The sequence below is a fragment of the Artibeus jamaicensis genome, unplaced genomic scaffold (assembly GCF_021234435.1).
Source record: "Artibeus jamaicensis isolate MK-2021 breed Jamaican fruit bat unplaced genomic scaffold, CSHL_Jam_final scaffold_1964, whole genome shotgun sequence".
Classification (NCBI taxonomy): domain Eukaryota; kingdom Metazoa; phylum Chordata; class Mammalia; order Chiroptera; family Phyllostomidae; genus Artibeus; species Artibeus jamaicensis.
In genome coordinates this window covers 7069587-7086634 of record NW_026522030.1, presented here as the reverse complement: position 1 = coordinate 7086634, position 17048 = coordinate 7069587, and the positions used below count along the sequence as shown (strand labels likewise).

Genomic DNA, 17048 nt, shown 5'->3' with positions numbered 1-17048 from the left:
TGAGAGGAGGCCAGGGCCAGGCAGAAGCCCAGGGGCCTTTTCTTCCAGGGACATCCCTCTGGGCCTCAGGGGCCAGTCGGGGACTGTAGCCCCTCCTTGTCTCTTCCCCACAGAGACAGGAGCTCCCCTTCCCCCATAGTCTGCAACATCTCACGTGGCCCCAGAGGGTTGGGCCCAGAAGAGCCATTTCTATGTTTTTAGGGTAAATATTGTAGGTTGTTTTGTTCCAGGAGGGACAATGGGGGTTCAGTAGAGAGAGCTGTGACCTAATATCCTGAGGCCCTGAGCCCCCGAGGTCTGCCCCCACTTTGCACCAGGAGCCGTCCAAAGGTGTATATATATATACCCTTCTAGCTTCCACCAGCCCAAGGTTTGCCTGAGGTTCGTGGCAGTGTTTTGGCGCCCCCTGGTGGCTGCCTTCCCATGACCCGGGCAGGGCTGAAAGTGCCTTAGAACAAGAGCAGCCAAATGCCACTTCCCCAAACAGCTAGATCAGCCTGGTGGGTCCATAGGTGGTCACCAGCAACCTCTGTCCAAGAAAGGCACAGCAAGGTGATCTGCACAGTGACAGCCAGGGCAGGAAGGGAAAAGAATTCTGACACTGGTCATATTAGAGTAACACACACACTCTTACATAGTCGAAGTTTCATTCATCATAGTGGGTTTCAGCTTGTGGGTATCCTGGGCCCTGTTTGGGTCTAGACAAGTGATGGACACAGCTTGAATGTCCATCAGGGGGTTTCTGCAACAGTTGGGAGCACAAACCTGAATGGGGAGGCTTCTGTGCGAGGAACTGAGCTGCAGCTTCCACCTGCAGCCGAGGCTCCCACCTCCGCCACCTGGGAGCCGGCGCCCTGGACCAGCCTTCTCATTGCTCCTCCGCTGCGAGGCGGGAGCAGGGGACCTGGCCCTGCGCCGCTGAAATGTTCATCAGCATCCTGCACAGATTCCGTCCCCACTCACATGGTGGGGTGCTTCTTTTTTCTTTTAAGTAAATCAAGTGGTTTGATGATGCCCCGAGCAAGGTAGTGAGGTACACTATGGGAGCCCCAAGAAAGTTGACACGATCCCCTGAACCGTTGAGAGCACACTGACTTTTCCACACTCCTTCACGCTTTTGAAAAATGTAATCCAACAGCATCTCCAAGAGGAGTTTTGCCCTAGGCCACACGGGAACAAGCAGGGTCAGGACTGGAACTGCGGTCTCCGGGAGACCTTGCCCAGCCGGCCAGGCCGCACCCCTGCCTCCCCTTCCCCCAGAGCTGATACTCGGAATTGGGAACCCACAGTGTCCGGGGCAGCTGCCACTTACTGAGCGCTTACTATGTGCCTTGCATGTGTTCAGAGCTGTCTGTGTCTTCTCCGTTTTCATTTTTACCCAGCCCCGGGAGGAGGGTTGGGTCAGTGTTATGCTTATTTTTTGGATGAGAAAATGGGCTCAGGAGCAGCAGAGTGGGCCCAGGTCCCCAGTACATGGTGGAGCCAGAATTCCAGCCTCATGCATCCAGCCCCACTCTGCTGCCTCCTGCTGAGGCTCCCCAACTACACCAGGAGGCCTGGGGCGAGTCCCAGCAGGCACAGCCCTCACTGTGGCTGCCCTCCGCCAGACGCTCCCGTTCAGTACCAGGACCTAGAAGCAGCTTCCTGTCCTGAAGCAGGCAGCCCCCTCCCCACGTGGCCATTTCTCATTAGACTCTGTGGGCTCAGGTTTTGAGAGGTGAGTGTGTCCTAGAGGGGTGGCCCCGGCTGATCTTGCCCAGCCCAGTGTCCCAGGCCCACCCAAGTTATGAGTCTGGCTCAGGTGCCCCCACCCTCAGAGGGTCCGTCTCACTCACCACTTACTTAAACACGGAAGTAGTGAAGGTCATCTCAGAGCACCAGAACTGGACGAGGCTTAGCTAAACTGTTTCTCTTTTGCAGAAACTGCAAGTCCCCTGATTTCCAATACTTTCCCTCTCCTACAGAGTAAGTGATGGTCCCGCTGGGGGGGCTGGAGAGGGCGAGGCAGGGCAGGGAGTGGACGCAGTGGCCACACGCTCTCAGGGCCTCCCCGGAGCCTCTGACCTTGGGCTGCCCTCCCAGGCAGGCAGGGCAGGAGGAGGGTCCGGCGCTGGTGGGTGGAGGAGTGTGGATGGGGGAGGAGGCAGGGCCCCGACAGTGGCAGCCTGCCTCTGCCCTTGGCCCTGGCAGGAACACAGACCTCCCGGTTCCTGCTCGCCACAGCAGCCTCAGGATACTGCCTCTGAGCCCTGTGTCAGCCATCCTCTTCCTCTCTCTACCTTTTTCTCCTGTGCACCCCTCTTCTTCCTCCCTCGTCTCTGCTGGGCACTCACTTACGAACTGGGGACAGAGACGAGAGGTAAAGGCCCAGGGGCATGCTCGCTCTTGTTCCTATACCCTCTGACCCTCCCTTCCCTCCCCCCTCTGCGTCTCCTCTTCTCTGCATCTTACCCCGCCTCTTGCTTTCTGTGGCTTTATCCAGCTCTGACTCTGTGGTCTCATTTCTCATTTCTTCTTCCTTGCCTTTCCTCTGCGTCCACTGCCTTGTTTTTGGTTCATTCATCCATTCATTGGTTCCCTCAGCAAACAGTGACGTCCGTGTGCTTCCACAGGCAGACAGATGGGCTGTGGAACCCGTAAGACACGGTCTCTGCCCAAGGGAGCGCCCGGTCCCTCCTCCAGCCCATCCCCAGTGCCCAGAACAGTGCCTGGCACACAGTAAGCACTCAATAAATGGCTGCCTGACTGCGTTAGACAGTCTCTGTATCTGCACGGCCCCTTCTCTCCATCGATCCGTCCTGCCCCAAGCCTCCCCTTCACTTAGTTAGGGACAGGGGCAGGTCAGGCTGGGCCCAGCGCCCCAGTGTATGTGTGGGTTCCCAGTTCCAAATCTGCCCACAGCCCAGCAGGGAAGGCATCCGGGGTCATTCCGCCCCTCAAACGGCGACTTCCTCTCTCCCTGCAGAACCCTACACGTGTGGCGCCTGCGGGATCCAGTTCCAGTTCTACAACAACCTGCTGGAGCACATGCAGTCCCACGCAGGTGAGAGCCGGCAGCCCGCCCCGCCTCAGCCCTGCAAAGGCAGAGGTGGCAGAGCCAGCCTGAGGGACCCAGGGAAGGCCACTCCTTCCCAGGAAAGGGTCATGGGACATGGGATCTGCCCTCAGGGAGCCCCAGTCAATCCATTATAACACAAGGTGGGGGGCTGTGTGTTCTCTGGGGGCACAGCAGCCTCAAGGGGAGCACAGAGCTGAAGAAGGGTTCTGGAAGGTCATGGCTCCTGGCCTGAGCCGAAAGCCCAAATAGGAGCTGACCAGGAAAGAGACACGAAGGGGCACACTGAGAGTGGTTTGAAATCGGGGTAAGCAGAGGCAGGAGAAGCAAGCAGGGGAGGCCTGAGCTGGGGCAGCTGGGGCCTGCGCCCCGTCTCGGCACAGTCAGTCACCAGCCAGGAGGGCTGGGGAATGCACAGGTGTCTACGCCCCGGCTGGGCTTTTGGATGCTGTACGTCTGGGCTAGGGTGGCGGGACCGAGGACTTGCTTTTCTGAGGAGTCCTCAGCTGTGCCGCTGCTCTAGCCCCGGGACCAGGCTTGGAGAGCCGCCGCTGTGGAGCTGGAGAGAGTAGCCTGCTGTCCAGACCGCCTTTCTCTGCCTGTTTTGCCATCTGTTCAGCTTGCAGTGTTAACGCCCTCACTCTGGACCACTCTGCCTTCAAACTGATACCTCTGATTTTGGGGTTTCGTCACAGTAGCACTCCCCTGCTAGTCTCATTTATGTGTTAGCCAAGGAGACGCCATTTGCTGTAACAGATGAATGCCCAGTTCCCAGTGTTTACTGTAAACACAGATTTCTCAGTCACATCCGCCTAGCACTCCGAGTGGCCCAGCTGGGTGGCCCTTCCGCAGGACGAATCAGGGACTCGGGCTCCTTCCTGGCGTGGCTCCACCCTCCCCTGGGTCTTTGGAACCCTCTCCCTGTAACTGGGGAGCAGGGAGAGAAGCATGCTTCCTTCTTTACCGCTTCGAATGACAAGTGACACGTGTCACAGATGCTCAAATTCCAGGGGCAGGAAAAGTGCCCAGAGCCACTACCCAGGGAAGGGAAACAGGAATCTGGGGGAGGCAGCTGGCTGCCCCCGGCACCCCCCTCAGTAATCCCTGGAGGCATTGGAAATGAATGGTGTGAGACCCTATGGTGATTTAGTAATGGTAGCTGCTGCTGCTCCTACTGCTTTGACTATTACTGCTCAGATCTCTCTTAGGTTTGCACACCTCACGCAGTTTTCCAGGTCTGGCGGAGTAGTACAGGACTAGGCTGTCTTTCAGGCCAGGTGCTGTTCTGTTAGTGTAGCCTCTCTGCACTCATTCATTCATCCATTCATTTAGTCATTCGTTCAGCATATATCTGTTGGGTGTCGGATGTACACTAGGCACCATTCACATGCTTTTGGGAAGCCTATCATTTATTTCCGGTGGACTTGTTAAAATCAGGACAGAGTTGGTTGGCAGCCGAGACGTGAGCCCCATGCTCTGGTGCGCCTCCATGGTCTGTAACGATGGGCGGGAAACTTTGTCCCCCGCTCTGAGCGTCTCCATCACTAACACAAGGGCACGTATACCTGCCATATCCAGCTGCCCTCCTCACACCCGAGGATTCCTTTTCCCGTATCACACCACCTACTTGCCTTTGCCAGCAATCATCCTGTACCAGGGAAGGCCTGGGATGCCAGCATGGGCCATTTAGACTTGACCTCATGAGGCATCGTGACAGCAGGTGGAAGGCTGGCTGCTCAGGGACCGCTGCCCGAAACACCCACCACCCAGCTCCCTCTCACCTCCTCCAAAACCCCAGCCCTGTACCTGCTGCTCTGCCAGCTTCAGGAGGCTGAGGCCAATTAGGGAAGAGTCTGGGTGCCTGGGCTTCTACAACCCTCAGGCAGTCGGGCAGAGGCCATTAAAATGCAAATGAAGGCTGCACCTCCTGGTGGCCCCACCTCCCTGGAGCATCTCCCCTTGTTTTCCACGAAGAGTTTTGGGCTGCTTTGTTCTGGTCCAGTGCAGGCAGAGAATGCAGGAGACAATCCAGCAAAGAGCCAGGCGGAGGCCCAGCCGCGGCTGAGTCGGGATTAAAGGATTCACTCCATACAGAGAAATTAAACGTCATGATCAGTGCAGTTCACAGCGCTGCTGATAAGGGGATCAGCCTTGAGTAACACCAATCTCGTTAAGAGGCTGCTTACTGGCAAAGGGTAATTCCCACTAATAAACTCCCTCTCTGTGTGGTGGGAAACCCTGCCTCCCCTCTCGTAACAGTCCAGGGGCCGGTGTTGGCAGTGATGATGCTGAGACCACCAGCATTCAGAGAGCGAGTAGTCCGTGCCAGGTGTGGTTATCCCATCTGACCTTCGGAATGGGCCCGTCAGCAAGCTGACATTATCCCACTGTACCGATGAGGAAACTGAGGCTCAGAGAAGGGAACCACTGGTGCAAAGTAGCGCTGCTACAGGCATGGTTGCAGCTCCTCCTTGGCGCTAGAACGCAGTCTGAGCATCTTAGACACATCAGCTCACTTGACTCTCGAACTGAGTTGTGTCCACGTCAGCGCCGCTTTACAGATAAGGAAACTGAGGCACAAAATGGCTGTGTACTGGCCCAAGGCTTTGCAGTCACAGTGTTAGGCCAGGATCCAGAAGACCCTCTTGGTAACCGCCCTCTTCAGCTGGATAAACAGATAGGCGAGGCAGGTCCCCTCAGATCATTTCTTCCAGGCCCTTTTCAAAGGGCACCAAGGAGGACCCCAGTCAGGAGAGGCGTGGGGACTCTCCCAAGACCCCCACTCAGGCACGGGGACCCCCAGGCAGCAGACAGATTGGCATTTACAGTTTGAGGACTTTGGAGAGGCCACACCTAATTTCTAAGCTCTCGGAACCACTTTCCTTCTCAGAGCCTGAGTCTTCCCACCTGTGAAGGGCTGACCAGTGCTCTCCACGGGCTGGCTGCGAGTTCTGGAGATGACGCATGACGTAGTCGGGGCTGTGGCACATTCTAGGATGAAATGGGACGAGACCTGGCTCGACTTCTTCCATCTCCTGCCAGAAACTGCCACTTTCTCCTGCCTGCCTGGGCCCCTCCCTGGGAGACAGCCTTTGCTCCAGCTTTGCATCCATCTGGGCCCTGTGCTCTGCTCTTTCCCATGTTATCTCTCGTCAGTCCTGCCAGCAATTGTGTTAACATCTGTGTGATGACTTCCTTCTCCCCTTAATGAAAATGAGGCCTTACAAGCGTAAAATCCGTGCGTAAGGAGGAGCCAGGATTTGGAGCCGGGCCTCGGGCCCAGAGGCCAGGTTTGCCTTCACCCACCACACTCCAGCTCTCGTCTGGTGGTCCGCAGGCCTCTTATGCTTTAGGGTGACATACTATCCCCGTTATGCCCACAGCGGACAACGAGAACAACATCGCCTCCAACCAGTCCCGGTCGCCACCTGCTGTCGTGGAGGAGAAGTGGAAACCCCAGGCCCAGAGGAACAGCGCCAACAACAGTAGGTGTCTCCCAGGCCGGAGCCGGGCCATCCTGGAGGCCCGCCCCACGCACCTCCAAACCCTGCTCTGCGTGTTCTGTCCGCCCCTCGTCCCATCACCTGTGCCTCCCATGGGGACAGAAGACCACCTGTAACAGCTTCCAAAGCACTTTCACACCTTCGACCTTGTTGTCGTGAATTATGACCTCATGGGAGGGCAAATGATCCATTGTGGTTGGAGAGCACAGATTAGTGACAGTCAGAACTGGAATCCACTCTCACAATTTCTTTTGCCTGCTCCGGCCTGACATGGTGGCGTCACATGTTTTATTCACTCGAGATCCCTTTATTAGAGGCCATTGCTATCAGGAGGAAGAGATTAGACCAGGTGACTTCCAAAGTCTAGGTGAATGGCACATGCAGCAAGTATGTTGCACATGTACCACTATGTTCTATTCCCATGCCCCTGGCAGGCATTACTAATTAATCAGTCAACAGTCAAAGAATGTTATTCTCATGAGACCTATGCAGTGAAGTCGGTTCAGAATTGCTCATACTAGATACTTAGAGTATCAGGCTGCTGCCAGACTAAGGAACCTCAAATGCCAGGGTTAATCACATCTCTCCTTGTGTCCCCTGCCAGCCACGACCACCGGTTTGACATCCAACAGCATGATCCCCGAGAAGGAGCGGCAGAACATCGCAGAGCGGCTGCTGCGGGTGATGTGTGCCGACCTGGGTGCGCTGAGCGTGGTAAGCGGGAAGGAGTTCCTGAAACTGGCCCAGACGCTGGTGGATAGTGGTGCCCGATATGGGGCCTTCTCGGTCACTGAGATCCTGGGCAACTTCAACACGCTGGCGCTGAAGCACCTGCCACGCATGTACAACCAGGTGAAGGTGAAGGTGACGTGTGCCTTGGGCAGCAACGCCTGCCTGGGCATTGGTGTCACCTGTCACTCCCAGAGTGTCGGCCCTGACTCCTGCTACATCCTCACCGCCTACCAGGCCGAGGGCAACCACATCAAGAGCTATGTGCTGGGTGTGAAGGGAGCGGACATTCGAGACAGCGGCGACCTGGTGCACCACTGGGTGCAGAACGTGCTGTCCGAGTTTGTGATGTCCGAGATCAGGACAGTGTACGTGACGGACTGCCGGGTGAGTGCGTCCGCCTTCTCCAAGGCTGGCATGTGCCTCCGCTGCTCAGCCTGTGCCTTGAACTCGGTGGTGCAGAGCGTGCTGAGCAAGCGGACGCTGCAGGCCCGCAGCATGCACGAGGTCATCGAGCTGCTCAACGTGTGTGAGGACCTGGCGGGCTCCACGGGCCTTGCAAAGGAGACCTTCGGGTCACTGGAGGAGACCTCGCCACCACCCTGCTGGAACTCGGTCACGGACTCGCTGCTGCTGGTGCACGAGCGCTACGAGCAGATCTGTGAGTTCTACAGCAGGGCCAAGAAGATGAACCTCATCCAGAGCCTCAACAAGCACCTGCTCAGCAACCTGGCGGCCATCCTGACGCCGGTGAAGCAGGCGGTCATCGAGCTGAGCAACGAGAGCCAGCCCACCCTGCAGCTGGTGCTGCCCACCTACGTCAGGCTGGAGAAGCTGTTCACGGCCAAGGCCAATGACGCGGGCACTGTCAGCAAGCTCTGCCACCTCTTCCTGGAAGCCCTCAAGGAGAACTTCAAGGTGCACCCAGCGCATAAGGTGGCCATGATCCTGGACCCACAGCAGAAGCTGCGGCCCGTCCCACCCTATCAGCATGAGGAAATCATCGGCAAGGTGTGTGAGCTCATCAACGAGGTTAAGGAGTCCTGGACTGAGGAGGCTGACTTTGAACCCACCGCCAAGAAGCCCCGCTCCGCCACTGGTGAGAACCCCACAGCTCAGGAAGACGATCGGCTGGGGAAGAACGAGGTGTACGATTACCTGCAGGAGCCCCTCTTCCAGGCCACCCCTGATCTCTTCCAGTACTGGTCGTGCGTTACCCAAAAGCACACGAAACTCGCCAAGCTTGCCTTCTGGCTCCTCGCCGTTCCGGCTGTGGGGGCCAGGAGCGGGTGTGTGAATATGTGTGAACAGGCCCTTCTAATCAGAAGGAGGCGACTGCTCAGTCCAGAAGATATGAACAAACTCATGTTTCTGAAATCCAACATGCTTTAAGATGTTATTTCCGAACAAAAGAAAAAGAGAAGAGAATGGTAGGGGAAAAAAAATACACAACACTGTCGCAAACAAAGAAAAGGAATTTAAGTTCTAAACACTGTGGACCTCATTATAAATGCCCCCTGGAAACTTAAGTGCTTTTTACAGTGTGTGTGTGTGCGTGTGTGTGCACGGGGCTGCACCTGCGCGGGCGTGTCCAAGCGCACGTTCCATGGGTGTGGGCGTGGGGCTCTTCTGTGTGGCCACAGAAGCTTTGCACACGCACACACACACTACCCTGGTGCATGCACACACGCCTGCTCATGGGTGTGTGTGCATTAAACTGGGCGTGTCAGGAAAGCTGAGTGGGAAAGAGGGAAAACGCTTCACCTCCCTTTCTCAGTGAGGGGCTTTTAAGACTCCGTTTTCAGGTGTGCAGATTGGTAGAATGCTGATGTCGCAAAATGTTCAGGCAGCTGAGATCTGAAGTGACTTGATGCTCTCTGTCCCTCACCCTGTGGTCCCCCTTTTCCCTTCACGCCCCTCCCCCAGCCCCTGCTGCCCCCCCGCCCCGCCCCTCCCCAGCTGCCCTGCTATGGACTCTCCAAACTGCATCAGATGGACAGTTTCTGCACTGGACTTTGTTCTCGTTCACCTTCAGGGCATTGAGCTGCTGCCTTCCAGACACCTCAGGTGTCCCAGGGCAGCCGCCTTAGAAACACAGCTATCTCTCTCCCCAGAGCAGGAAAGGAGACTTTAAGAATATAAAGCTGACTTTTGGCTTTTTAATGTAAGAGAAAGAAAAAGACATATTTCAGAGAAGTATTAATGCTGTCTCCACTCCTTAATATTATCTCCTAACTTTTTAGCAGTTTTTACTTTTTTTTGGTCTGTTTTGTTCTTTCAAATTTAATTTAGACTCTCCTAGGAGGCACTGAATGTCTATAACTTATATGTTGACGTTTTTTTTTAATTGCCCTTTTTGTTCCTCGAGTCACACTGTAAACTAGCTCATCTCAGTGGTATATTCTCTCTCCTAAGGTTTTTATTAACCTCTCCTGTACAGTCCAGTTTCCGTGTATTTGAACAGCAAAGACTGTGAACTTGTCTGTGCTGTTTGGAGACCAGGAGTGGGGTTGGAATCACAGGTTCCGCGGGTGTGGGGTCCGCTGGAAGCCATAGGGAAGCACGTGGCTTCGGAGTCCAGTGTGAGAGGAAGCCCCGCCCTCCTGGCTCACTGTGTCTGGTACTGCGAATGTCTGATTTCTATACCCAGAGTGCATTACACTACTCGCCGCATCACTGACACTTCCAGCTCCGCAGGGACTCCTGAGTTGGTCCCTGTTCACGTCTGTCACACCTCAGACCCACAGCCTCCCTCCCTCCCCAGGGCCCCAGGTGGTTCCAACGGCTCCATTGCCCGCAGTCCTGGGGCCTCTGCAGGAGCCTCAGCCCTCCCTCCAGGACGGTAGTTGAGCATGGTGCCTTGCGGGCCAAATGATTGATGTCTTGAGGGCGGAATGGCACCCGGGCCACTTGAACTTGATGCTGTGAAAGATGTCCTTAGGCTTTTCTCTCCTTGAGCAATTTAGTTTCCATACACTCAGTCCCAATGCTGAGGGCGGCCCCTCCCCTCCCCCCCAGAGGTGGTTCCATCAGGATCAGTGATCACCCCCCACAACCCCACCTCTCTGAATAAAGTGCTGGTGGTCTCATGTCCTCCGGTGTCCATGGCTGTGGCACAGAGATGGTCACACGGCGGGCTTAAGGCTGAGGAAGACCACCACTGCGGGGGCCGTTCACGAAGGCACATTTTATCATCCCTTCCTAGTAATAAAGCATTACTCAACTGCGAGATACCTCGACTACAAAAAGCACTGTACAACAGTCCTCTGCCCCCGGCCCGTGGGAGGCTGGGAAGCGACGTTGGTGAGAAAACACTGACCCTGGGGGCCCAGCCTGCTCGCTCTGCCTCATGAGAACTGATGCTCCGAGTCTTGGACATGCTGAAGCGAATTCATGCAAGTGGGCCGTTTCCGCATTCTCTCCAGCAAGCCGTGGTCTCAGCGGCCACCCTGCCGCTTCCTCTCCCGGAGAAGCTCTACATGTTTCCTTTGCAACAGTTCCAGCTGGGGTCGCACCATCAGAAGAGCCTCCGTTTGCACTGGACAGTCACCTAATGTCACTTCCCAAAGTGTATCGGCAGACCTCGGTCAGACCCATGGGGGGCCTTCCAGAAGGTGGCTGCAGGGGTGCGGGGGAGCGACAGATGCCTACGGCTAACGGTTCCTCCAGCTCTGCTTTGCTGCTGGCGGCAGGTCGGCGGCTGGGCACTTGAACCACATGGGGAGGACCCCAGCCGCTCTCCGTGTGGTGGGTGGGACCAGCCTTGGAGCCTGTCCTCTGTCTGCTTAGAGCCAAGCTACGCTGGTGTTGCCCTGCCTGAGGGCCAGTTAGTTAGAAAACCGGCATTTCAATTTCTCGTAAAGCCATCCGAGACCACGTCCAGATGTGCATTGTGAATCTTCTTTGGAACAGGGAGTGTCTGCCCTCCAAGATGGAGATTGGAGAAAGTCTCACTTCAGTTCTAGATCTGAGTCATGGGCGTCAGCTCCTGTTCTGGTTTTCCATGCCACCTTCGTTTGTCCCTTAGGACGGGTTTGGCGTCCTAGGACAGGCACGATCCCACTGGGCACTCTGACAGCTGTCTCCTGGGGCTGCCTCAGCCAAGCGTGGTAACAAGGTGGCAGGTATCATTGGTCTCTCACAACCTCTGGTTCCCCAGAAACTCATGTTGCCAGCAGGAAAGACTGTGCCGCACAGGCAATTCCCATAGCGCAGGTCCTGCCCAGCCAACAGCTTAACAACCCAAAGATCTCCCAGGCCCAGCCTCTGGCTCCCTGATTTACAGCAATATCCACCTTGTTGCAACTCTAGTTCAGCCAAAGGACTGAGGTAGACTCTTCCACTTCATCTCCAAGCACTCAGCCTGACACGGCCCTACAGAAGGGTTTTGTCTTCTGCGTCCTACTTCTGTGACTGCTGTAGGACTTTCCGCCACAGGCCCTTGGCAGCTGATGGCCAGAAACCATTTCTGTCACGTTCTGGGCGGCTCCAGGTGTTGGCCAGCTGACTCGGACACCACTCATCTCAAGCCATGTGATTCCCAGGACAGAACAGCTCTTTGTTCTGTCGTACACGGACCCAAGAGGAGACTGCAGGGGTTTGGTGCCTCATCTGAGATCAGTTGGCTTCACCACTCAAGCCCAGGACCATGCCTCGTGGGTGGTCCCTCAGGCTTGGAGTAGCCCAGGGGTCTCGGCTCCACCAAGAGCAACGGTGCCATCCTAGGTGTCATGAGTGGATGCCCCTGGCCCTGCACCGTTTTCCCCTCCCTGAGCCTAGGTTAGCCAGAGGGGCCACCTGCTACGCTGGCAGCCAGCCCACCTGACAGCCTCCTGCGTGGCACTCAGAGAGTGGCTGTTGGCTGGGGAAAGGGTTTGATGGCACGTTGGGAAGTTACGGGGCTCCCGAGTTCCAGGAGGAGTATTTGCTTTGCACCAGGCCCAGAGGCCGTCAGGAGTTCTCTCCTGCAGTTGGTCCTTTCCTGCACTTTCAAGAAATACCAGAAAAATGGTACATGGCATGTTTTCCACTGTGAAGCCGAACTTCTGTCTTTCAGAGTCCCCTATGCTTGCAGGAGGCCACCCGCCTCCTCCTGGACTTGGACAAGGCTCCTTGGAGAGTGGACACCTCGGGAGACGTCAGGGATACAGCGCACACCCTCTGGGCTCCACAGATTCACAAGCAGGGTTTGAAAGGAAGCCAGGATGTGGATGGAGAAGGACGACCCAGTGAGAAATGGCCCAGGCAGGGACAGGACCTGGACATTGTCGTCAGGAGGGGTGTACTTGCAGAGACAGGAAGAGGAAGCGCACAGGGCCTGGTGGGCAGCCTTCCAGCCCCCATGGAGCTGGAGTGGGTTTGTAGCTATGCCCTTGCCTTGGGAACTGGCCGGCGCCAGTGTCCCTGGGATGTACCCGAAGGAGGGCTCCCAGACAGGCTGCTGCTTCAGACCGGACCCAGAGGCTAAGTGAGGCTCAGGCTGTCCCCTGGAGACGGCACAGGGGGGCTCCTTTCTCGGCCCTGCCCCGGCCCCCTGTGTCTACCTGGGCCAGTGGGAGAATTGGGGTGGGGCCTGCCCCTCTCTTCACTGTGGCTAATGTTTGCTAGGCCAGTTATGGCGAACCAATGATACGGTGTTTTTCCTTCTTATGTTTCCCTCCCGCATCCCCTTTTCAGGGTTTTCTGGAGGATGATGTGGTTTTTCTTTGGCTTTTATTTGGGTCTTTTGTAGTCGGTAGAGGCCAGTCTTTCCCAGAGGGGCCCTGGGGTTTCTGTGTGAGAAGACATCTGCTCCCACTTGGATGAGGGCGAAGATCCTGTTTGTGTACTCACGGCCCCACTGCCATCACCACAGTGTCGCTTTAAAGATTCAACTCCTGTACCGAGAGGGATCTGCGAGGTTTGCAGTTGGGCGTCAGCATCAGGACCCTGAGGGTCCTACCCATCTAATGCGTCCCACTGGGCACCTTGACTCTTCAAACCAAAGTTCCTTACAGGGGCGCAACCCAGCCTTGACTGCAGCCTCAAGGGCCTGAGATCCCTGTGGCGCTTCCCGAAGTCCAGGTTGGCCAGAGACCTTGGGGTCTGAGACCAGCTGGAAGGAGGCACTCCTCCCACAACCCAGGTGCCAGCCAGCCCTTGCCAGGGGCTCTCCCTCCCACCCAGCCAGGGCGGCCGGGTTCCCAGACAGTGAGTGAGCTCGTAGGCTGGCACGGGGCTGACTCAGCAGCCAGGAGACAGAGGGACCTGCGGGGCTGAAGGCTCCGACCCACCGGGCACACGTCCAGCAGGGCCAGTCAGATCCCAAGCATCAGGAAAACATTTTGTACAACCACCTGAAGCCGAAATATTTTTTAAAAAGTATAAATTATTTTCAGTTCTCTTCTGATCCTACCTTCTTTTCCGCACAACTCCACATCGGTGATTCTTTCACATCAGGTAAATCTTGAGAAAGCCTTGGTGCCCCTCCCTCCCGCACCCCGCTCCGTACCCATGTGCGTGCACCCCATCCTTTCTCAGTAGTGAAGACGTTCTAGGCAATACCATAGGCACATCGGACTGTGTCTCTCTCTTCGAGTGCAAGAAACTCAAAGTCATCTTAAAAAAAATACAAAAAAAAATTTACAAAAAAACAAACACAAAAAAATATCTTTTTTAGGCCAGAGTTTTCTACAGGTATTAATGAATATTTTTCTTAATCCTTATAAGTTTTATGTGTTTAATATTTCTTAATACCGGTAGCATTAATTTATACTTTTGTAGCAACACAATATTTTTATAAACAGCCAGTGCTTGGCTCAAGTCTCCACGAGGGGTTTATGCAGGGCCATCTTGGGACCCTGTGTACCATGTACTGTATTAAAAAAAAAAAAAAAGTTACCTAGTGTCACCTTTGCTGTGTTGATTAAGAGAAGGCGTTGTTCGCGGTCTCCTGTGTCGGTGTGGATCCGGCAACTCTGCAAAGAGTCATTGTGGGGGGGTTAAGTTGATGGTTCTTGTGTGATGTGTGAGCCCCCGAGACCGAACTTGAGGGTTTATTTAAGGGTTTTCTGTTTGTCCTTTGGGTTTTTTTGTTTCGCTTTGTTTGGGTACTGTTTCTCCATTTACAGACTAATCAATTTCGTGGTGTTTCAAACTTTTACTTATGTCAAATGGAGGAAAGGGACAGAAGAAGGAACGATTTTTACAAAATAATAAAATTTAAAACTGAGCTGTTTAAATGTTGCTGTTTTTAACTGTTCTTGTCCAAAAGTGGGACATTCCCAGGGAGAAGAGGAAGGTTCCACTTGGTTCCTTAAGTCGCCAAAAGCCCCAGCCCAGAATTCAGAACCCCTCTACCCCATGAATTCTCAAAACATTGTTCCCCAGTCGGTCAATGCCAAGGCAAAAAGACACCCTTTTAATGGTTAGAGAGGATCAGTTGCTTAAATGATTTCATGTCAGTGTTGTATTTATGGTTTTACAATAAAACGACCTTTAGGAAGATGGCAGAGTGTGGTGTTATTTCTTGGGTTTGGGGCTGGGCCATGGCGTCCGGTTAGGAGCAGAGTAGAGCTGGACCAACGGGCTCGCTGGGGGTGACGGCTGGAGTCCCTCCCCAGGGGCACACTGAGGTCGGAGTTGCCTACTTCCTGCACCAGACGCAGCTCAGCCAGTGCCTGACACATGATGGTGGATGATGGTGGGATGCAGCCAAGGGCAGCCGTGGTCCCTTCAGGCCTGGCTCCTGGAGCATCATTGTTCCGTGGAAGAAAGGGTGGACGTCACTCAAGTCCCACAGACTCAGTGCCTGAGGGACACGTCCAAGCCCACCTTGCCTGGTGCTCATTCCTGTGCCTCTTGTGTGTGATGTCTGTTTCCTGGCGAAGAGGGTCTCTGGCTTTGCCAGGTTCCTGATGGAGGCTGCGCGTGCCTTCCGCAGTGAACTGCAGGGACCAGACCTGGTGGACTCGTCCCCCTGCAGGCCTGGTCCAGAGCCTCACATGTCAGACCTGGACACCGCAGTGTTTTGCTGGAGTCCTGCCAAAGGCACATCAGACTGAAGACGCCCCTGGAAGGTGAGCTGTGGCCTGAGTGGGGAAAGAGGGTGACAGCCCCTCCTAAAGCAGGCCTGCTACTGCCAGAAAGCCATTCAAGGTGTCCAGGTAATGGGGTGCGACCCCCGGTGCCTCTCTGCGTCCCTGTCTCTCACCAGACCCAGGCTGCTGTCCTTGGGTCTGGGGGACAAATTCCATCACACGGCACTTGAGACAGGACAGATAGGCTCGAGCAGGGCACCAGCCTGCCCTCCAAACCCCCTCCCGTGGGTGTCTTATGCTGTTCAGTGTACCTGAGTGGGCACCCCTGAGTGAGCAGCTGAAGTTTAATCAAGAGGCTTCTGTGGGTCTCAAACAGAAGTCCAGACAGGGTCCTCCCGAGGCGGACAATCCCCACCCCTCAGAGCATCACAGATGAGGCCCCGGCCGGGCCCAGAGCCCACATCCAGCTGAAGGCCCAGCCTGTGGGTTTGAAAGTCTGAGCCAGAATGTGCATTAACCAGCCACGTCTGTTGTGTGTGAGACATGAGTGTCGACTCGGGTGAGGAGAGTCTTCAGGGCAGCCACTTGCTGGGGACGTGTCTGGGCCTTCTGAAATGGACGCCACAGCTCGGACCTGGGGTCACAGGTGTGCTCCCGCCCCCCACTGCACCCCTGAGGGATAAAGTCAGGATCCAAGGGAAACTTTTGTGGGGAAGGTCTTGCTTGGTAAGTGTCACAGAGGCAAGTGGCTCCAGGCTGGGTGGGGCTGGGGGTGCGGACAGGGTGCAGCCCCAGGGCTGCTGAAACTTGCGGTACTTTTCTAGAGAACTGAGAAACGCAGGCTTGTGTGTGGAAGCTCCGTTTTTCAATGGGGAACTCAGAACCGTGGAAAACACCTTCTAAGCTCCACACTCCACCCAGAGGCTGCCCAGCACCCCTGCGGGTTGCACCCTCTGCTTTAAGCATTTGTTCTTCAGGTCACTTCAAAAGATCTCTCTGCAGAGTGGCACCTTCAAACTGCGCTGGGTGGCTCTGGTGTGCGAGGCATACGTGGGTGGGAGCGAGGCGCGGTGCCATTTGTTAGGTCCAGGCCTGTCACTTCCCCCTGTGCCTGGAGCCCATGTGTTTCTGCCCAGACAGTCCTGGCCATGACCCCAAATGTTTCTCTCTGGACAGTCCTCTCTCCAAATTCTAGACTTCGGAGGAGACAGAGGGAGGGGGGACTTGATATGTTCTGAACCAAGGGGGTGCAGGCTTCCTACACCCAAATCCTTCCTTCTCGATTTATCCCCTCAGTGGAAAAGGATGTGGAATGTCCTGCCTTCTTCCTTTTTGGGGGGTCTCTTAAGCAGATGGGTTAATGGCATGGGAGGACCCCTGACTGAATTCATCCCCGGCCCCGGTCCGCCCGTGGAGAAGAGGTGTTGGCCCCATCTGGGTTTCTGCTGCCCCAGTCAGCTCCATGGCAGGACACACACTGACTGGGCTTCCCTCCCAGCAGCAGCCGCATCCAGCTGGGCTCTGGGTGGGGGAAGCTCGCAAGAAGTGTTTATAAATGGGATGTTTGTGTATTCGCTGTGTCTGAACTGGGGGCTGCTGGAGTTGCGTTCTTGGGCCAGGTCATTGCTGAGCCCCCTCCGGTGGCCTGCCAGTCCTGCAGGGAGGGGAAGCCAGCCAGACCGAGGTCTGCTGGCTCTGGTCCAGGTCCCTCCCTGCTGGTCGTCATGGACGTGATGTGAAGGT

At 55.6% G+C, this 17048-nt stretch overlaps 1 protein-coding gene across 12 annotated transcripts in view; it reads left to right on the top strand.

Annotated features, from left to right (window-relative positions):
* Window positions 1–14775, top strand: part of ZNF618 (zinc finger protein 618) — a 166824-nt gene extending 152049 nt beyond the window's left edge. For 8 of the 12 annotated variants that reach the window (XM_053656244.1, XM_053656247.1, XM_053656252.1 and 5 more), the window contains 4 exons: window positions 1921–1965; window positions 2966–3043; window positions 6439–6540; window positions 7163–14775. In XM_053656244.1, the coding sequence (XP_053512219.1) occupies window positions 1921–1965; window positions 2966–3043; window positions 6439–6540; window positions 7163–8679 (1742 nt within the window). In that variant the 3' untranslated portion in view covers window positions 8680–14775. The remainder of the gene's footprint in view (window positions 1–1920; window positions 1966–2965; window positions 3044–6438; window positions 6541–7162) is intronic. The other 4 variants (XM_053656249.1, XM_053656248.1, XM_053656253.1 and 1 more) reach the window with 1 other exon arrangement.
* The last annotated feature ends 2273 nt before the right edge of the window (window positions 14776–17048 follow it).